Below are 22663 nucleotides of genomic sequence, written 5' to 3'. Positions count from 1 at the left end.
TGCTATAGAGCATTGAATATGGAATGAAATTGGCTTAATGGAATTTGCTTTGCAAGAATGGAACTGTCTATATAGAGAGAGACATATATATGTTACAGATAATGTTAGTGTGATTTTGTTAATATATTTGAAACCGTAAACATGGGTTCCTTGGGGTCCAAATCATGGGATAAAATGTTCTTTACTTGGCTGCCATGAGGAGGGAGGGGAGGCTCCTGCAGGGATTGGAGCGGGAGAGAGGCAGCGTTTTAGCCCAAGGACCTTTCAGGAGAAGAATCCTGGGAGTGAGGGACTTGGGCATTTAGGCCAGGGGGGAATGTCTTAAAAGAATGCATTTGTGAACCAGAGATGGCTTTGGGTCACATTTCCGCTAGTGTCCACTTCCCTCTGCTCTTTCTGCCTTTACCACCTATGCTACTGGAGCCCAAAGACTTCCTTACACATTGGTTGGGAAGAAGGGCAAGCGCAGTTCTTTCAAAGTAAGAAGGGAGGGCTGGGAGCAACATGCCTCCCAAGTTGGGAAGGAACGTGAGCTTCTAGCGGGGCGTGTGAGAGGTCTGAAGGAGGTTCTTCGCTCCCTGAGGTCAGCGCAGAGCAAGTGGGCATGCCAGAGCAGTGATGCTTTGTGATGCTTTGTGTGGGTGACTGTCAGTGGACAACGGACCATTCAGAGTTTCTTGATTTATTCATAATGTCACCTTTACAATCAGCCCTCATTTCTTGTTCACGTTTCATCTTCAAAAGAGCATTTAAAAATCTACAGATATCACAACTACTGCTAAAGTTGATAGACTGGATCCTTAATACTTTATCATTAATTCAAATGTGAAAAAATTTAAAATACCATTAGTTTCTAGTAGCAGTTTTACATTACTTGAAAACATACAACATTTAATTATATGCTCAAGTTATTATTGTTTTGTATATAGTATCTATTTCAATGTTAAAATTTAAATTCAAAGGCTGTTTACCAAGAATGTTAAACTATCAAAGTATAAGGTATAAAAAGCTATACAGAAATAAGAAATGTGCTTCTTTGAATAAGTTACATACATAAAGTACGATATCTATAAAAGGTATTCATTAATGTATTCACTCATTCAAGAAATTTACCTGAATGTCCATTGTGTGCAAGGCACTGGGCTAGGTGCTGTGGAAATGAATAAGGCACAATCCTGCTCTTCAGGAGCTTACGAACTAGTAGAATTTTTCAAGGTACTCGATAACAAGTGAGCTAGAAGTGATTTCTAATGTAAAGAGGAGCGAATACTTTTTGCATTGAGTGTTAATTTAGCTGTCTTTGCGAAAGCTTCTTTCTTTTCATAATATGCAGCCTCGTTTACAAACACCGGGTACACGGTATGGTCTCCGCCCAATGGAATAGTCTTTCCATCAGGAGTTAAAAACACAGGATCCCCAGGGTGCAATGGTTTCCAGTCTTGATCCTCTCAGGAAACAATCAGAATACATAGACTACATTAGATTTTTCGCCTACTTTACAAATTGTACAATGGAAAATAATATGAAAAACAACACATATATGTATAACTGAATCACTTTGCTGTACACCAGAAAGTAACACAACATTGTAAATCAACTATACTTGAATAAAAAATAAATTTAAAAAATTTTTATGTCAGGTTCTAGACAACTAAAATGACAGCATTGTCTTCTTTTAAAAGAGATAGTGTAGAGGCATATGAGTTATCTGACTAAACTGAGAGTGAGCAGTCAATTTTGGCAGCGGTTTTAAGAGTTCCCCTTTTTATTTTTATAACTGACACATGTGATTACAGTTTGCTTCAATATCAAGTTTGCCTTGAATATTGCCAAAGAGATTTATAATATGAAAAGGCAAAACATTAAATGCGCGTCTCCTCAGGTGCATATTCTAACTCTTGCTACCTGAAGTTAAATTCTGCTCAGCCAAATTTAGGAAATACCCATTAAGAGCCTTCTGTGTATAAGACATTCTACTGCTGGGGATAAAAAAGGAGTGACGTTGTGCCTGCACGCTAGGAGGTTCTATACTGGTGGGAACTGGTGGGAGAAGGTGGGTTGTGGGCTGGGAAAACTCTAAGACGACGTGTCCCCACATTAGGATAACAACTGAATCGTTTGAGAGGTTCCCACCAGGGTTTGGACTTGTGAGCCCTCAAACACCAGTGCTGGCACCCCATAGGAACTCTAGAGCAGTTCTCCTCAAACTTTGCTGTGTTTGCAAATCACATAGGGATCTTGTTGAAGTGCAGATTCTGATTCTATAGGTCTGGGGTGGGGGTCTGAGGTTCTGTATTTCTAACAGTTCCCAGCAGCAGAGCAGCATCACCTGAGAGTCTGGTAGAAAAGCAGAATTTGATTCCCCACCGCAGACCTACTAAGTCAAAATCTTCACATTAACAAACCCCCAGAGGTTCACAGGGGCAACATTTAAGTTTGAGAAGCGTTGCACCACAGCGATTTTCTGAACCCTGGCTGCACGTTACAATTACCTGGGATGTCTGAAAAATATAGATGAATAAGGGCTGGCCCCATCTCAGATACATCAAATGGGAATCTCAAGAGTGGGGCTCAGGCATCACTATTTTCTAAATTTACATACAGTAAAATCCAACCATTTTTGGGTATGGTTCTATGAGTTTTGACAAATATATAGCACAGAGTCATATAAGCATGTAATCAAGAAGCATAATTCCATCACACACCTCCTCCAATTCCCTCATGCTACTCATTTACAATTCGCTGTTTGTATTTTTTTTTAAAGCCCCAGGTGATTCTACAGGACAGAGTGGCTGAGAGCTACTGCTCCAGACCAGTGGTTTTCAGTCAGATGTGCCCCAGAACGACTGACAGGGTTTCTTCAACACCTCCCCACTGTCTGCTAGCCCCACCTGCAGAGATTCCGATGGGCAGTGCTACCCAAACCTGAGCCACATGAAAATCGCCTGGTGAACCTAATTGACTTCTTGTCTCCACCCTGATGAATTAAATCAGAATCCCTGGGCCGGAGAATGAGGACTTTAAAAAGTTCCTAAGGTGATTCTCATGAGGCCGGAGTTTGAGAAGCACTGTGTTAGTGCTTTTGTGATAGGCTCCAAGCATTTGGGGGTGGGAGTAGGGAACCTGGAGAATTCTAGTGAGCACCCCTGATTAAGAACCATCACTTTTAGAAAAAAATCTGGACTCATAACCAGGTGCCTGCCTGAGTCTCTGGCTCCAGGGTCTCTGTTCACTCCCTACTCTCCGTTGACACTGGTCTTCTTGCTGTTCCTCAAACACTCCAAGTTTGCTCCAGCCTCAGAGCCTTTGTGCTTGTTTTCCACATGGCTGACTTCTCATCTTCCAGGTTCCAGCTTCAATGCCCTCATCTCAGAGATGGCTCTTTCTGACCACTCCATCTAGTAGGAACCCTTTGTTAACTGCTCCTGTATTATTCTGTTTATTTCTTTTATAGCACTTATTACAATTTGAAATCATGTGGTTGATGTATTGTTTACTTATTCATGGTCTGTTCTCCCCTTATTAGTATGGAAGCTCTACGAGAGACCCTATCTTGAATCCCAGGGCCCAGAACAAGCTGAGAAGTCCTTCAAATATATTTATTGAAATAATCAGTCAATCAATCCCTTCTGTAGAATACTGAGCCATTCCTTATTGTCTACCAAATCAAAATTATCCTTCCTGACTTTCAAGACCTACAACTAGCCCTGTTTATTACTGATCCCATTAATCTTACCTCTCTGCCTCCCCAGGATGATTTTTGTATTTTTCATGGATGTCCTTGAGGGAATGTAAAACTTACATTTGTAACTATTGATACTATGTATAAAATAGATAACTAATGAGATAACTATGTATAAAATAGATAACTAATGAGAACCTACTGTATAGCACAGGGAACTCTACTCAGTGCTCTGCGGTGACATAAATGGGAAGGAAATCCAAAAAAGAGGGAATATGTGTCTACGTATAGCTGATTCACTTTGCTATACAGTAGAAACTAACACAACATTGTAAAGCAACTATACTCCAATAAAAATTAAAAAAGAAATCCTGTGTTGTAGCCGGTTGTGACATCATCACTTTGGCCTCTGTTTCTTGTACGTGCAATTTTTGTTACCTGTAGTGCTTTCCTCTTTTCTCTCCCCCAATCTTTATCTTTCTGTCCTTTAAAACACTGCCTAAGGCTCCTTCTTCAAGTTTCCACCCGGATCCCACTAAGGCACAAAGCTGGATTTGCTCCACGAGTCTGTATTTTTGGGCAGGCTACTTTATTAAGTTGTAAGTCTGAATAACTATCATTAGGGTCATTAAACAGGAGTCTGAACTGGATCAGTGGTTTTCCACCCTAATTACCCACGCCAATAAGATCAGATTATCCCAGAGTGGGGGCCCGGCATTGTTATTTTTTAAAAGGCTCTCTAGGCAATGTGCACCCAGGGTTGAATGCACCAGACTAGACAATCCATTGGATCACTTCCACATTTCTGAGGTCTGAGATTGTGCGTGGAGATGGATGTTTTAGCTTTTTGGAATCTTTGCTCCTCTCTGCTTTTATCTCTGCCTTGTCCAGTTTTAAACCTCCTATACATTCCTAAGAGCCTTTTCTTCCCCTTCACTATGCTATTATTGATCAAACCACACAAGGAGCAGATATTGGGATTTTGAGGAGTCAGGAAAAGGCGGCAGAAACCATTCCAAAGAAAGAGGTTCTGATTGTTTTGCTCTAACTTATACAGTAGTAATCACAGGGAGGTGGTAGCAACGTGGTCAACTGCAAAGAACATTCGTTCCGAATCTGTCATCAATAACTATAGGACTATGGGAAGGATCTAATTTTTGAGCCTCTGTTTTCTTATATTAAAATAGATATAATAATTCTTACCCATTGCACCTGAACAGGAATTTCACATTCTCTGACCCCCATCCCCACCTCATTGTTCTGTTATAGCATCTGGTTACCTTCATTCCAAGATCACAGTTTAGACTTTAGTATATCTAGACTATAAATTCCACAAGACTATAAACCATGTTCACTGATGTACCCCCAGAGCCAGCAAAGGATTTACTCAGTAAATATTTACTGAGTGACGGTCTGAATACATTAGACTGCAGTGTTTTTGAGAACATCAAATGAGCTAATGCATGTAAAATGCTTTATGGACTGTAAAGTTCTACTCAAAGGTAGGGCATCATTATTTTCAACATTTAAAAGAAATAGTGAATGTTACCTGCAGTTTAGGGTGGATAATAGCAGCAATTTCTCCACTTTCATTCCTGGGATAATCAACTTTCTCCATTATTTTATAGACTTCAATAGCACAGGGAGGAAATTCTTTTCCTAGGGCAAAAACAATGTGTATAAATAGTAACTAACAAAATCTCCTGAAAAAAGGGAAGTTGATACTTTAAAGAAGGAAGAAGAACAACAACCAAAAACTGAAGACAGACAGTTACAGGGAGAACACACTATTTTCTTGCTTTTAAACCATTTTATTGTGAAGTATAACACTCAGAAAGTACATAAAACATAAATATATAGTTTAATGAACTGTAAAGTGATTAGCCATGTAACCACCAGCCAGGACAAGAACACTGCCTGCATACCAGCATCCCCTGCATGTCTCTTTCCCATCATAATCCCATCGCCTTCCCATTTGAGCAGTAACCACTAATTTTGGTAATGACTCACTTGCTTCACTTTATAGCTTCACCACCCATGCATGAATCCCACACAATATAGTTCAGCTTTGCCTACTTCTGAATATTTTACAAATATAATCAATCAATATATGCATCTTGTGTCTGTCTTCTTAAGATCAACTTTTGGGGAAGATTCATCCATATTGTGGTGTGTAGCTATTGTTCATTTTATTTGCAGTATAGTATTCCACTGTGAGAAAATGCCATAATTTATTTATTCTTTCTATGGTTTATAGACATCTTGCACGTTTCCAACTTGGGGCTATTAAGAAAAATGCCTAAAGCTGAAAAAGCCACCCTAGAGGCACATGTCATTGGCCATAACAGCTCTTGCTCTAGTGTTATCTTATTTCATCATTGCCAGCGTTACCAAAATGCTGAGTGTTGGCTCTATGACTAATGATCTCAGGTCCCAGAGGCCTTTAACTTTCTTGGCCTATGGAGTAAGTGGACAATATATTATAAAGGACTTGTACCCTTTCTATTAACAATAAGAAGTTTAGGTTTCATAATCCTGAACCAATCCAATACACCAAATAGCCCAACACTCGGTTTCTTATTTTCTTTGATTTCTTTGTTTCTTCTATTTATTGGATTTGTCTGTGTCTTACTGAGTTTTTCATGGTTACACTGTTCTTGAAAAATGAAACTTCCAGGCTGTCTAATAGGTTAGAGTGGCTTTAAAAAAATTCAATTTATTTAAACTAAAAAACCCCCCAGACAGTTCATCCCTTTCTCCCATCCCTACCTGTTTCTGCTTTAAGGCAACCCCCAATTTGTTTTCTGTAGCTATGAGCTTGGTTTTAAATTTTTATTTATTCATTTTTAGATTTCACATATAAGAGAGATCATATGGTAATTGTCTTTCTCTGCTTGACTTATTCATTCAGCATAATGTCCTCGAGGTCCATCCATGCTGTCACAAATAGCGAGACTTCATTCTTTTTTATGGCTAAATAATATTCCATTGTATATGGATACCACAATTTCCTCATCCATTCTTCCATTGATGGACACAGGTTATTTCCATACCTTGGCTATTGTAAATGATGCTGCAATGAACACAGAGGTGCCTATAGCTTTTCGAATTAGTGTTTTCATTTTCTTTGGATAAATACCCCGAAGTGGAATTGCTAGATCATATGGTAGTCCTATTTTTAATTTTTTGCAGAACCTCTATGCTGTTTTCCATAGTGGCTGCACCAACTTAGATTCCCACCAACAGTGCACAAGTGTTCCCTTTTCTCTACATCTTCAACAAAACTTGTTATTTCTTATTTTTTTGATAACAGCCATTCTCAAAGATGTGAGGGGATACCTCATTATAGTTTTGATTTTAATTTCCCTGAAGATTAATGATGTAAAGCATTTTTTCATGTATCTGTCAGCCATCTGTATGTCTTCTTTGGAAAAATGTCTATTCAGATCTTCTGCCCATTTTTAAATCACACTTTTTTTTTTTTTTTTTTTTTTGCTATTGAGTTGTATGAGTTCTTCACGTATTTTGGATAGTACTCCCTTATCAGATATATGATTTGCAAATATTTTCTCCCATTCAGTAGATTGTATTTTCATTTTGTTGATGGGTTCTTTTGCTGTGCAGAAGCTCTTTAATTTGACATAGTCCCACTTGTTTATTTTTGCCTTTGTTGCTTCTGCTTTTGGTGTCAGATTCAAAAAATCACCAAGACCTATTTCAAGGAGCTCACTGCCTATGTTTTCTTCTATAAGTTTTATAGTTTCAATTCTTATGTTCAAGTCTTTAATCCATTTTAAGTTAATTTTTGTGTATGGTGGTTAAGATAGTGGTTGAGTTTCATTCTTTTGCATACGGCTGTCCAATTTTCCCAACACCATTTATTGAAGAGACTGTCCTTTCCCCATTGTATATTCTTTGCTCCTTTGTTGTAAATTAAATGACCATATATACACCGGTTTATTTCTGGGCCTTCTATTCTGTTTCATTGACCTGTGTGTCTGCTTTTATGCCAATATTATATGGTTTAAATACTACAGCTTTGTAATAAGGTGTGAAGTTAGGGAATGTGATGCCTCTTTCTAAAGATTGCTTTGGCTATTCGGGGTCTTATATGGTTCCATAAAATTTTAGTTAAGGATGCTCACAAACAACACTAAACCAAAAGATGTTCTCAAATTATTCCTACCGACACACTGTCCACAAGTACACCGAGGCAGGACAGAGGTAGAAAACAGAACTTAAAAAGCCAGTGTGGGAGAGAAAGAGGCTAGGACTGGGAGTCATGATACCTAGGCTCTAATCTCCTCGCTGTGTAAACGTGAGCAAGACACTGAACTTCTCGAAGCTCACTTTCTTTACCTCTCAAATGAAGGTTTCACATTAGTTTACCTTGGAGGACTCTTCCAGCTCTGACATTCTGTGATTGCATAACTTCAGGAGGACGTTCAGCTGGTTAGATGACTTCCCCACTGTGCTCCTTCTCTTAACTAAGTATGTTAAACATTTGGGTAGCTCCTGAGCAGTGAGATATTGGGATGCAGGCAGTCTGCCAATAGTGGAGTCCAACTTACAAAGACGCAGCATTAAACAACCCAATGCCCAGAAACTTGGAAAAGGAGTAGTTTACATTTATACCAGGCAAACTCTGAATAAACAGGATGAACTTTCATCCAACGTAGAGCCCATAGTGTGCTATGGTTGCGATCCAAAGAAAAATCTTCCTTTCCCCTTGGCGCGGAAAGTGCAGCCAGGGTTGGAATGCAGATACCCCGCGATTACTTCTGTATCAGTTAGCTTTTGCTGCATAGCACACTATGCCAGAGTTTAGTGGCATAAAACAACAACCTTCTAATTTAGCTCATGACTCTGTGAGTTGGTTGGCCCGTTCCTCTGGTCTAGGCTGGATTGGCTGATTTCTAATTGGCTTGCTCGTGCATTTGTGGTGAGATGGCAGGTCAGCAGGAGGCTGGATGATCTAAGACGGCTTTACTCTCATATCTGGCATTTGACGGGCTGTCAGCCGGAGCTGCAGGACTATTGGCTGGGGTGTCTCAGTTCTCAGCCTCACAGTCTCTCATTATCCAGCAGGCTAGGGTGGACTGATTCACAGAATGACAGTGCAAGGTTCCCGAGGTCAGCAAGAGAGCAAGCCCTGATGTTCAAGTTCTTTTCAAACCTCTTTTGTGGCACAAAACATGTCACATGGCCAAGCCAGATTCACGTGGTAGGAAAACGGACTCCATCTCTTGATAGGACATGGAAGCAGGGAAGGGAAGAATTTGTGGCCATTTTTAGAATTTACCACACCTTCCAAGATGAAGATGGAAACATCAGATTTCATACCTTTAAACCAGAAGGTCCATTGGGAGGAAAGGAGAAAGTGGTAGAATACAAAGGAGCATGTTTTTGCTACTTAGAATCTCAGAGCTAGGAGTCTCAAATGCCTAAGTTTCCTCGATGCTTGAATATTCTCCATATCTTTCTGACCAAGTGGCCGTCTTGCTCCTGCTTAAACAGTCTCACAAATTGTGGTCTGTTCCATTGTTGGTCAGCTTCGTTAATTAGAAATTTCTTTCTTTCTTTTTTATTTTTAATATTTATTTATTTGGCTGCGCCAGGTCTTAGCTGCAGCACGTGGGATTTTTGTTTTTTTAAGTTGAGGCATGCAGGACCTAGTTCCCTGACCAGGGATCGAACCTGGGCCCTCTGCATTGGGAGCACGGAGTCTTAACTGCAGGACCTCCAGGGAAGTCCCAGAAATTTCTGTCTTTAGGTAACACTATCCCACCGATTCTATTCTGGCCTCTGAGTCACAGAAATCATGTCTAATTCCTTTCCAATATAACACTTCTGAAACTCTGAAATAAAATTGGCCTTAAGACTTCTTTTTGCCAGTCTAAGTATCTTTGATTCTATCAGTCTCCACTCATATTGTCACATACACGAGGATACATGTGAAGGTACTTTGTAAACTGAAGTTCTATGTGCATCTTTGGGATCATTCCTATTATGGTTTTTCAAACTCTTCAACATGCTCAACTAACTCCTTGGCTAACCTTACTTTATAGATGTTTCTCCTGAAATATGGACTTGGAATTTATTCACAGGTCTCCAAATGTTGTTTATCCAAGCAGAAAAGAGACTATCACCTCCCTCATTCTGGGATTTTTTAACATGAAAGTAAAATTTTGTTCCTGATGTATTTAACCTTAAACATTTGGTTTAGATTATTGTTAAATATTGTCAGAACTTTTTGGATCCACATTTTGAACCCAGATATTTTCCTGATAGCTTCCTGTCACTTACCACTTATATAAGCATGTCACTTATGTCCTTATCCAAGTCACTAATAATAATTTTGAGTAGCACAGAGCCAAAAATGGAGCTCTTCTATTCATTTCTAGAGACTTTTCTTCAGACGGTTATGATCCTTTTGCCAGCGTTCTTTGGATAATGGTGCTCTTTCCATGTTAGTTAAAAATCCATCAAACTGGATAGTCTAAATTAATACTGGTTTTAAAATTTTGAATTGCAGAATCCTTTGGTTAAATGAAATGTTACAAGGATAAAACAGATAGAACTGCTCTGATTGAAGCAGAGGTGGGGTGGCTGTCCCGGAGCTACTAGGACAGCTACTAAATCCTCACCCTGTGGCAGGAGTCTATGGATTGTGATTTGAAAACCATGTTATTTTTCAGTCAGGTTTGTGGGCTTCTACTGGGTGCATTGTTTCTTAACATCATAGTCTCACGCTCACTATTTGAACAGTTTCTTGTGAATAAGTGATGACCTTCCCAACACCAGGTCCACTAGACGGTATAGAACCTGTCCTCAGACAAAGGTGGTAGAATGCTGATTTTCAGTCTTTGTGACTTTGGAGTCAAAGGATTCCCAAGCACAGAAGAAATTCCTGTGATCACAGTAGGGTGCACAAACAGGTTAAGGGATTATACTCCGCACAGGCACTGAACTATTCACCAGCTCTGTCACTGTAATGGCCCATTCCTCAACGATAATTTCAGTTCTGCCTGTATGAATAATTATTTACATAAGATGTCTCTTTGATTTTACTTTTATTATAATTCTTAAAACTTTTAAAGTTATTTTAAAAATAATTAATAGATTTCATTATTTTTTCTGCTGCAGTTTTAGGTTTACCAAATAAATGAGCAGATAGTACATAGAGATCCATATACCCATCTCACCACCAGCCCCATCTAACTGTTTTGTAATTGCACAAATAATACATGAATACATCATTCTTCCTGAGCACAATTAAAACAAAATTAACCTGGTTTTCCCCTCCGCTCCCCAGTAATTGCTGTTATCAGTTTGATATGTTTTCTTCTAGAACTGTTCCTATGTACTAACGTATATATTTATGTGTATTCTAGCAAGTGTTTATTATTATTATTTTGAAGCAAATTGGTATATTGTATGTTTTGGTCTGCAACTTGCTTTCTTTCAATTAACAATGTAGTTTGAAGATCTTTCCATGCTATTGTATTTAACTAACCAACTGATGGATATTCAGGTCATTTCCATTGTTTTACTTTACAAACAATGCTGCAGTAACCACCCTTGTATGTGGCATGTAGGTGTGCATGTGTTTGTGTTTCTTTGAGATGTGGAATTGCTGGGTCATAGGATTTTTGCATATTAGAAAGTGGATACTGTAAAATTATCCTCTAAGTGTCTTTACCAATTTATACCAGCAGGGAAGGAGAGTATCTCCTTTTCTTACACCCTTACCAACACTTAATATTATCAGATTTTAATATTTTCCCAATCTAACGGGAGAAAATGGTTTTGCATTTTAATTTGCACTTTTTGATTATTCGTGATATTGGATATCTTTTCATCTGTTTATTGGACATTTGTATTTCTTTGCTTTTAAAAATGGAGATTAATAGGAAAATGAGGATTTCATTTGGGGAGCTTTATTTGGTAGCTGCTTTTCTTGAATGTGTCTACACTGGTCATTGACGAATGGCTGAAGTGATTAAATTTTTTAAAAAAGCAACTAGTGTCACAAACATGGCAAATTTAACCCAGGTTCCATGGCTATTTCAATGTTTAGTGGTTAAGTAATTATGTGTACTCCATCTCATCTTCCTTTTCTGATTTATTTACACACACAAGCTAAGAATTAAAGAAACAAATTCTGCCTACTACTTACCTTCATTGAAATTATGTATAAAATCAAGAGCATGTTTAATCATTTTTCTCATTTGATCCAGAATATCAGCTCTCAGAACCCCTTGAGGCTGGGGACCAACTTCTATACCTAGGTACAGAGGGGGAGATAGTCACACTTATATAAGTATTAGAATATAAGATCAAGCATTCTCATATATCAAGATCTAGAATCCCATCATTAAAAATGATTAAAGAGGTAGACCATGCAGCATCATGAAAAATGTTTGAGACCTAATGTTAGGCAAAAAATAAAGCAGAACATTTACATGTACAAGTTATATGCATAGTAAATAAAGACTGGGAGAGAACATGGAAAAAAAATCGAAGAGTTGTGTTACAGTAGTAAGGTTTTGGGGTCTTTTTTCTTTAAATTTCCTTCAATATTGTCAAAGTATTAAAAACTAATAATATAGTAAAAGGAGTAGACAAATTTATACTGACAAAATAATAAGTGGCCACAAAGAGAAACTGTCACAGACCTAACATTTAGCTTGTAGGAGAAAACACATCTATAATATTTAGTAATAGAAATCTAGACTAAACGAGCCGTGGATTTAAGTCAAATGACAATCTATGTGACCCTAGAGCAACATTCTTGCCCTTAATATAACAACCCATCCCAACATGATAGTGCAATGGTTTTAATTTTCTGTAGAAAAAATTTGTATTCATTTCTTCTCACCCCAATAAAATTCTGCCTGTACTATCAGGTCTACTTCCTGTGGCTGTCAAGCACCCATCCATAAACCTACAAAATACTCTTTCTCTAAACCACTTATCTAGTCCCTTCCCTCCTGTCCAAGCCTCCCACACTGTTATCACTCCAATCATCATCTTATCCATTTATAGAACCATTTACCAAGTATAGCATCATCCACTCTCTTCCACCAATTCATATACATTCTTTTCCACCTATTCTATTTTCATCCACTTCTGTTATTTCTCAATTCACAAAATCTTACTGTATTCTCTTTTATCTTCATTTTCATTTTTGTGCTTAGCTTTCCTGGATATACTTAAGTATATGACATAAGTGTGGTTAAGGTATGCATCAGTACATAAATGATTTGTACAAATGTGTGAAAATGTGTTCATGGATATGTCTGTATGTGTACTGTAGAAGACATTGTTGGTTGCCTACCCAAAATTCATTCTGTCTTACTCCTTGCTGACAGAGTCCTGATTTTGGTTGGGGTATCCAACTCAGGGGTAAATGTAGAATAGTTTTAGTCAATCATAGTAATCTCATTAACCCTAGTATTAATTTAAGAATGGATATGTGACCCAGTTCTGAGCAACTGGCCATAATGGAAGGTCTGCAGGGGAGTTCCTGAGAGTCTCCTTTCTTCCACTAGATATTGTCATGTTGGCATATGATGCTTGAAATTACAATGAACATCTTGTGGCACCTAAAGTCATAAGAGTATTATAAAACATTGAGTTGGAGAGAGTGTCTCTCTGATCTTAAGTGTTTTTCCCCCCAATGACTGGATGATATAAAAAATACTCCAAATAAAATAGTAAAGTTGAAAGGAGAACATATAATATTTCTAATTACATATGATGATCTTAATACTCCCCCACATTGAAACCTTTGAAAGATTTGGCTCTCTTTTTAAGAGCCGAACATATCAGTAGATATTTGTTCTACCTAAGAGCAGCATTGCCCCATAAATGTAATAGACCAAGATTGCTCTCTCAAGACTTGGAAATCCTATGCTTTATATGGTGTCACAGAGAAAAAGGAACTTTACCCATTATTGTCAAGCATTTGGTTTGTTTCAAATAATTACCTATACTTGGCTATTTAGCTTGCCTCAACTGATCCCTTGATTATGCACCAAAATTATCAATAATTGAATAACCAAGATAACTTTAAATTTGCTTCTATTGTTTGACAACTTGTTTTCAAATTAAATTTCTCTTATTTAAACCACCTGAGATCTGACAAAAAAGATTTTAAGTTGTGACAGCAATTTTAATGATTATAGTGTGGTCTGCAAACAATTATGCTAATAGGTCACTCAGGAAAGAGAATGGAATATAGAAAAAGAGACTGTCTGTCTCGGAGAGTGTATGAGAGTGCAAAGCTGCATGTTGGAAGTTACCAGAAGGTAAAGATGAATTCACAGCCCAGTAACTGACAGGGCAAACAAGTGAATGGATAACAAACACAGGTTACCAGAGACTCTACTGCAAAGCAGGTGCTAAGAGGGATGTTGGGAGAGAATTTTCCATGGGTCTTTTGTATTTCTGCACATCTTGCCAGCAAGATACTGACTACCTTGGCTCCAGATTATTTTTTTAAAGAATGTTTGTATAGTAAATAGTCTTGGAAGATAGGGATGGTGTCTTCCTTAAGCAAAAGGCAGGCTGCTTACTGTCCATTATAGAAGATTCAAATTCCCTCAGCTCAGTGTTTTTTCCTGGAATGTAGAAAGCTGCTCAATGAAATTGAGGAAATCTGATATAGTTAGAGACTGCCTGGAGATAGTTTGCTTATTACTTGACAATTATAAGCCATAATGATAAGCAAAGTAGCTATAAATAGTCTTTAAATTAATTTTCTCAGAGTTTCATCTGAGACATATTTTGTTTAGTTGTGACAGTGGGAAATACGACTTACCAACAGGATACTTGGCTATAGAACGAGTGGTTGCATATCTGAGGGAAGGATGCTCAATAAGGTAAACATAGCAGGGTAATGGAGCCAAAGAAGTCTGAAAAGAATTTAAAACATTTTTCTTATTATGTAAAGACCATATGCCTTGTTCTCTTTGCTATTAGAGAGTCAATAATGTCTTCAATATGTTTCACTTCATCAACTAAGATTAGTAAGACAGCTTTGTGAAACACACTCTAAAATCTGATGGTATTATTAAAGCTTTGAAAGCACATAAATGAATTACATATAAAATTGGATTATACATAGCTTTCTGGATAAAATGTACATTAAACAATTCCCCAGAACCATAAACAAAGAATATGAATAAATTCTTTTTCTGAATGGATTTGGTTATTTTTGTTTTCACCACTGGTTACACTTACTATTTAGCTTAGTATTGGTCTCTTAAAGAATTCTTTTTCTACCCCTGTGGGCCAGGTCCCTACAGATGTCGGGTAACTCCCCCTATCTCCACTTATCTGAATGAGAATTCAAGACGGCCCACTCAGTTTTGATAACATGCTGCTTCTGTGCCTGGCAAGCAAAGTATTCAGCTCTCCCTTCAATCAGCAACAAAGAATAGCTGCATTATGATCTATTACCAGAACTACTATTTAGTCAACGCCAAAAATTCAAGGAAACAAAACTAATAGTTAATCTTTACTATCTGCCAGGCATTCAGCTAAGTGCATTAAATATTTTATCTCATTTAAGGCTTATAACAGCCATATGGGGTAAGTATTGTTATTATGTCAATTTTATAAAATGAAGAAAGCAATGTTTTGGGAGTTGAATATCTTGTTCAAAGTTAGTGAGAGAAAGCCAGGATTTGAACCCAGGCACTGGCTATATGGGTCACACTCTTTCCATTAAATCATACTAGCTCATACCAGCTCTCCGGAAGGAAGGCTATCCTTTATATAAAAATAATCATACAGTTTATTATTTGTGTTCTTGTTTGCTTGTTATTCTCTAGCAGTTTTTCTCTAGGTATAGCAATGGATTGCTGATTTTTTCATCTTGTAGATTTTTGAGCCTTAAAATGATTAGCTATATGAAGTACTGAAAGATGAGATGTATGTTAGGGTATCTGAATCAAATGGAGACAAGGGCAGGACTAAAGAGAGCCAATCTTTTTATCATTGGTCTTTAGTCAACATTAAATGACTATTTTTTGAGCTTCCTAAAATGGTAATTGAGCCACTTCAACCATACCATTTAAAATTTTGGTATTAATTTTACCAAATAGCCTATGATTTGGTGGCTGTCTTGATAAAAGATTTAAAATTTTATAGACACGATGGTCCGTATGTTTTATTATTTTATTCATTGCATTTATTATTTTACTCATGTCTTCTCCTTTTCTCCTGCCTGTCACTCCTACCTCTATTCTGGTGCTCCTCCCAATCCCCCATTTCTCTTGACCCTCCCTCCTGACCCTTTTCTGGTTGTTTCACATCTATAAGTGACTTAAAATTATGGGTCCTATGCTAACTTGTAAATTAATAACATTGACATTACCTTAATATAATGAAACATCTGAATTAAAAAGTCACTCCTGGAATCTTCAAGGATAAGAGTGCACCCCATATTAGAAGTAGTGTTGTGAAGGTCAAAAATAATGTCATAGGAATCTTCACTATCTTTTGGACCAAATAAATGATTTATTTCTTGAGCCCTTCTCACTTCATATGGCAAATCCTCTGACATTTTTTTGCTGTTATTAGCAGAGAGAAAAAGATTAACAACATCTGTGGCTAAGGTAACATAAATATACAATAAGAACACAGTATATAAGAAACCAGTTGCCAAACCTTTAATATGAAAAATCTGTGAAGGAATTGGAAATTTATTTGAAAACTTTATAATCAAAAATTTACATTTTTTCCTTCCATTTGATTCCATGTAATGTTGCACTGACAGGCTTGCAGATAATAGTTCATTTATGTGGCTGGTCACAAGAAGGACATTTCAGTTTATCATTTGACTTCAACCCTGAACAAAATTCTTCCATTAATTTAATCAACAGTCTCTTAGTAGTTAAGTACACTAGGCTATAATGGAACTAGACCATCAAATGCACCTATTTTTCTTTTTGTTTTTTGCACTATAGCTAGTTCTAGTGCACAAAAATAGTCAAACTTAGGTGCTCACATCATCTAATTAGGGATTCTTAAGTGGTGTCCAGGAACCACTAGTGGTTCAGGGTCAAGCTTTACAGAGAAGAGTCTTTAGACCTTGCAAAAATGCAAAAATTTGCAGGTATATGCATACATGCATCTTCTGGGATGACGGTTGATAGTTTTTATTGAATTCTCAAATGAGTCTCTACCTGCCCCACCCTCAACGGTTAGGATACATTTTTTCTTAATATACGTGATAATTTAAATTTATTTTTCCTCATTAAAGCATTCAACCACATTTCTCTCTAATTCCATTTATTTCCATTCTCTGACTGTTTTTGTTACTATCTTCAAAGGACCTACAGTTTGCGCCTGGGTAATTCTTGCCTGGAAATCAGTCAAGAAAGTGGAGCAGCCATTTTTCAACTATGGGACAAAAGATGCGTATCAAGGCTAGTGCAGTGGGAAGATAGGAGGCGTCTGTGGCACTGCTGATATCACTGAGCCACTGTACCAGCCCTGGACTGCCTACCTCTGGACTTACTACTTGTGAAAAAGAAACCCTTATTTGTTTAAGCCACTGTTTTCAGATTTCTATTATATGCAACCAGACATAGTTCCTAAAAGATACATATGCACTTTAAAAGTTAATTCATGCAACAACTTCATGAATTCTCCCCCTCCCCCAACTGATTTTCTTCTCATTCTCCCCCATGTGAGTAAATCACACCACAGCCACCCAGTTGCTCATGGTCAAGTCTTTTGAAGTCTTGAAAGATAATAGACACTTTGAGTTCTTGTGCCTGGAATCCAGGTCCCACGGGAAGAGTCCCAAAGGATAAAGCTGAAAGAATAGGCAGGAACAAGTATCCTGAAGGGAATGACATCTATATACTAAACTACTTAAATCTATTCTGGACAGGAGATTTTTGAAGAATTTTTAGCAGGGGAAAGTCATGACAGGATTTGCATGTTAGGACGATCCCTATGGCTAGTGCTATTCAGACAGTACATGGTAGGGAGGATTGGAGTAAGGCTGGATGCAGAAAGATTCTTTAGGACGCTACTCTAACTACCTATACAAAAAGTAAACTAAGGCAGTAAAAATGGTGAGGAAGACTGGATTTGCAAAATACCTACATCTATTCAATATTTGAATAATTGGGAGACTTCGTAACCCACTAGACGTAGGGGATGAAGAATGGGGAAGGTTCTAAGATGATTCCCATAGGTGATTTGGTGGGTAATCGTGACATCACTGAGATGACGAATAGAGGAAAAGCAGCAAAATTTGGGAAAGGGAAGATGGGAGAAGGTAATTAACTTATCTATTTCATAAGTTTCCATAACCACCCTGAGAGAGAACTGTCTAGCCTCTGATAAGTGTTAAATGCAAGAAGTAGAAAGTGAATTTAATTTAAGAGACTACTCTCATTGAAATGCATGTTATTGAGTGGTCATAACAAGAAAACTCACTCTAGTTCATCTCAGAGTTATTTGGGAAGTTAACATGCCAACTAACAGTTATTCTTCAAGAAATTCTTACTTGTAATATGAGTTAGTTAACAGCTGTTTTAGGTGAATAGATAAACCTTAATTGTGTTGACATAACCTCAGTCATGAAGATAAAGCATTTTTGAAATTAAAATTTATGTTAGTGAGAACATGGCCTGATACGCAAGCTATGGCTAATGTATAATTGCCCCAGAAGAATTTATTCCATAAAGGGAGGCAAATTTGTAGAAATGTAGTAACCACCTTCTGATCTGTGATGAGATTAAGTAACTCTTTAAACTCAAATTAGGATTTAATAGAAAATGAGTACATGAAGTGGTGCTCCATTAGTTGTTCCTGTGCATGACTTATATCTTAGCTTGTAGTCTGCCAACCCATTGAAAGTAGAAACCACTTTGTACATAGCTTTGTACTCCCACAGTACCTGGCACAGTGCCCCATGAAGAGTAGGTGTTTAATAATATTTTTATGTAAATGAAAGAAAGAAGTGGTAAGAAGCTTAGAAGCCTGTATATCTACAGTAGTAGCTATAATGACGTAAAAAAAAGGCAAAAATAATAAGGACATACCTAGAGTGTTATGATTGCATACACTGCATGCAATGTATCATCAGCTGTAATTTAAATTCAGAAAATTCAGGTCTTAGTGATCCATTACTGAAGGTAGTACATCTACTCCTCAGATCACAGAGCGGTCTAATGTTTTCTGATGATAGACATTTATTCACTCTTTCATTAAACAAATATTAACTGAAACATTGCACTTTTCTTAACTAGAACTTTCTGCACTACCATAAACATACTTGCAAAACACATAGTAGTAAATCACCTAGAAAGCTAACAAATATGTACCCAAGCATAGTGGCCAAACATTCGTTTAATGCAAAAGACTATTAAATCTGTTTCTTTAAAGATACGACTTAAAAATAGAAACCTTTGTTATTTGTTGTCTCAGTCTGTATAGAATACATTTAAAAACAAAATCAGTTAAGAACAGTCTGATGGTTATAAAAGTTTATAAAAGAGCACATGAATGCCCAGTTTAGAGAACTGAGTAATTCATAATGGCATATAACAAAAGTGAAAGTGATCTTATTCACAAGAGCGACTATATGTACAAACATGAATATCAAACGTATATACATGAGCTCTCACACACACTACTTTTCAGACACATCCACATACACACACGTGTGCATGCATACACACACAACACAACATATAGTCTTACCCAAGATATTCAGGTCCAAAAACTCGATTCAGGTCACAGTCAATATATCTGGTGCACTCCTTCACTGCTCTTGGGTTGGTAATAAATGGTTTTACTTCCAGCCCTGTTCTCTGAATCTCAGTGCCGTTCTCCAGCCAGTGCTTAACTAGGAATACTCCTGTTAGTTCATTCCCATGAGTTCCTCCAAAGATAGCAACCTTTTTAATAGGATCTTCAGCAGCGTGACAGGAAATCATTTTATCAAGTAGTTTTATCTGCTTTCTGCAATTCAGAAGAGAGGAGATCAAAGAAAACTTAATTTCATAAGCAAAGTTTAGAAATTTAAATCTAAATGAGACTTTAACCAAAGTGCAAAGTTAACCACGCGAGAACTTCAGTGGAGTGTATTTTAATTTTCTGTTACAAGTTCTGAGCCCTGTTTATTATAAGGACACTCCCTTCTTTAGCCCTGCCCTTTACCATATTTGGATTAAAATATGCAGAGATCAACTAGAGATACAGCTGTTTAACTTCTAACTCCCTCAAATGGTCGGTAGACCTAAATGCAATAATAAATTAACACCTCACACTAATGCAAAACTTCTGTTTTCTCTTCAGCTAGAATGTCATCTAATGGTGCTTTCATGACTATTTGTAGTAGTAAAAATAGATTACACTTTTCTTATCCTCAAAAATATAAAAAATAAAGAAAATGTCTATAGTATGCCTGTTCTTATTCAATATTTATGTTTCCACTTTAAACCATTTCTTCTCTGAAACGAGTTCAGGCCCCTTTTTTATCATCTGAGGGCATTTGAATTTCATCTCTATAAACAGCCAATGGCAGATCTTCAGAGACCTCCTCTGGAACCACTATCTTTTCTTTCAGAATGCTTTTTCATGGTCAGAGATGCAAGAACCAAATCAACGATCACTGGGTCTTAAAAAGCTACTTTGAAACATGCTTTCATTTCTTTCTCATGAAGTTATTAGTAATTCTATGTCGACTTGCTTAGGGATCTTCCTCACTTTTTGCCCAAATACTAAAGGAAAAACAACTGTTAGTAATTTTCAAGACTTTGTAATGCCTGAAAATGTCTTGGGGCATGCTATATATACGAACCAGATTATATGAGTTTATATGGACACAGCCTAACTTACTGGCAACAGAGACTCTCCACTGGAATGTGTTACTCAAGAGGGGGTCTTATTAGGGGAAACTATCCAGAATACTGTACTAAGATGATTACATCCCTTTGCAGAAATGACTCTGAGCCAAATCTGATTTGATTTCATGCTCAATCATCCAGAAAGTCAAATATGTTCAAGTACTGAAAACACTACGTGCTAGTAATGGGAGATTGTTTGAAAGGGGTACGACAAGAGTAATTCATTACAACTGCAGAGTAGTTCAATTTATAATGTTTTTCCGCATATGTTATCTCAGTTTATTCACATATCCACTTTATGAGATAGGATGGGTTAGGTATTGACATCCCCATAGCAGAGGTAGAGAAAAAAGAGGTTAAGTAACTTGGTTAAATTTCCCGAGCTTCCAGGAGAAAACTAGGCCTGAGATCTAGGTTTGCTGAATCTAAGTCCAGTGTTTTTCACAGAACAAGAGGGTGTTCCCTGTTATTTTTGGCTTTCCCCAAAGTTCTAATTTTGCTCTTTCCGAATTCACATGAACAGTCACTACAGTGTACTCAGGAAACAAACAAGCTTACAAACAAACACATGATGGAAATATAAAATGTGAATGCTTCAAAATATTTAATAAACCAATACCTGTGTTCTTCCTTTAAGAGATTATAATGCAGAGATAATAAAAAGCATAATAATAAAATCAAAATGTACACATTAAAATTACTGTTCTAATTTCAGATAAAGCCCTGTTGTAGCCTTTGATTTTTTTGCCCACATCCGTGTACACTGAACACTTCATTGTAGAGATGCAGAAAACAAGCATAAATGTAGGCAGATGACAGTCGTATTGTTTAGTTACTTTGGTTTTAAGAGCAGTAACTACGGTGAATTATTAACACTCGATTATGTTTTGTTTCTTTTCTGCCAATTTGTGGTTAGTTCTGTCCTTTGCCCTAGTCTCTCTGGAAATGCTGCTTCAGCTATGTACTTGTAGCTGGCACAAATGACTTGCATTTCGAGGCTTGTTTTATGGAATTTTAACAGAACAGCACTCTGAAGCACATCTAACATTCATAAATAAAGTTTCCCTTACATGTCAAAATGAATAACTTTTTTGAGAGTTAATGAATTGTAGTAATTCTGTCCTATACTTACCCTGTTTATTGTGTACAGAGTTTGTCTTCTGCGGAAAGCTTTATTAGAAAAAAAGGAGAGCATTTCCTTAGAACTAGAGCAACAGAGGCTTTTCATACTCTTATACCAAGTTAACTTCCGAAAGATTTTTAACTCCCTGTTTCCCAAAGCGCACTAAGTATTTGAGCCCTATAAAGAATACAAATTCTTATTAGTCTAGTTCTTTCTGAGAATTCAGAGAACTCATAGTATACAAAGTGAGACCCTTTCTAGTTGTCACTATCTCACAATTAGGTTGAATATTTAATGTTTTGAACTACTTAAAAAAAATAAGCCTGACTTCCAGTACTACAAATGTTTTGTAGGGACGTTGGTGACTGATTTATTAGTAAAATAATATACTTTAAAACAAAGGGAGAATAAATTTTTCATAGTCATGGCTGTCCAATTGATCAATGTCAGAAAATTTGTAGGAGACAAATTTAAGGCAGAGTTGTTTCCAAAATAGTATGATTGGGGGATAGAGAGGGTCTTCTCTCCAATACGACTCACAAAGAGTCTCATACACAGTGTGGTTGTCCAGCAGTCATGTAATCAAACTACTCTTACTATTTTAATTTTTTCTTCCCCTGTGGTCCTATAGCTGTCATCCATCCAGAATAACTTTCTAGGTGGAAGTAAATAAATGATAACCAGAACAAGATAGTGATAGAACAGATAGGTTTATAAATTGCTAGCAAAGATTCCACTTCTGCAGTCCTTACAGATGTAGCTCAGGATGTTGCTCTTAGTGGGTTTAAAGTCTTTTTCTTTCAATGAGAAATCTATTTTGGGGGGTAGATGGGTGTTACATATGTGTGTGTGTACATATGTATATATCAGGTCAAAATCTGCTTCCTTGAAGTTTTTACTTATTTTTTAAAAAAACTCCTCTCTGGAACCATGAAGACAAACAACTTTTTTCAGACATTTTATTGTGTGAAGTCTTTT

General features: G+C 37.1%; 2 protein-coding genes across 2 annotated transcripts in view; both read right to left on the bottom strand.

The window, feature by feature from the left end:
* Positions 1-666: 666 nt before the first annotated feature.
* Positions 667-19936, bottom strand: ASPA (aspartoacylase). Its single transcript, XM_036835610.1, has 6 exons — positions 19415-19936; positions 16068-16263; positions 14508-14601; positions 11862-11969; positions 5232-5341; positions 667-1445 (listed from the first exon to the last, which is right to left on the bottom strand). Exons 1-6 carry the CDS (start codon positions 19648-19650, stop codon positions 1248-1250), a joined length of 942 nt encoding a protein of 313 aa, XP_036691505.1. The 5' UTR covers positions 19651-19936; the 3' UTR covers positions 667-1247.
* A 1773-nt stretch (positions 19937-21709) lies between these two features.
* LOC118887401 (LLGL scribble cell polarity complex component 2-like) overlaps positions 21710-22663 on the bottom strand; it is a 43592-nt gene continuing 42638 nt past the window's right edge. The window contains exon 3 of the mRNA XM_036838190.1: positions 21710-21732. The gene's annotated coding sequence lies outside the window, so the exon portion shown is untranslated. The remainder of the gene's footprint in view (positions 21733-22663) is intronic.

This window comes from Balaenoptera musculus, chromosome 20 (genome assembly GCF_009873245.2).
Source record: "Balaenoptera musculus isolate JJ_BM4_2016_0621 chromosome 20, mBalMus1.pri.v3, whole genome shotgun sequence".
NCBI classification, from domain to species: Eukaryota; Metazoa; Chordata; class Mammalia; order Artiodactyla; family Balaenopteridae; genus Balaenoptera; species Balaenoptera musculus.
The sequence above is the reverse complement of the archived record's forward strand: the minus strand, read 5'-3'. Positions and strand labels throughout refer to the sequence as shown.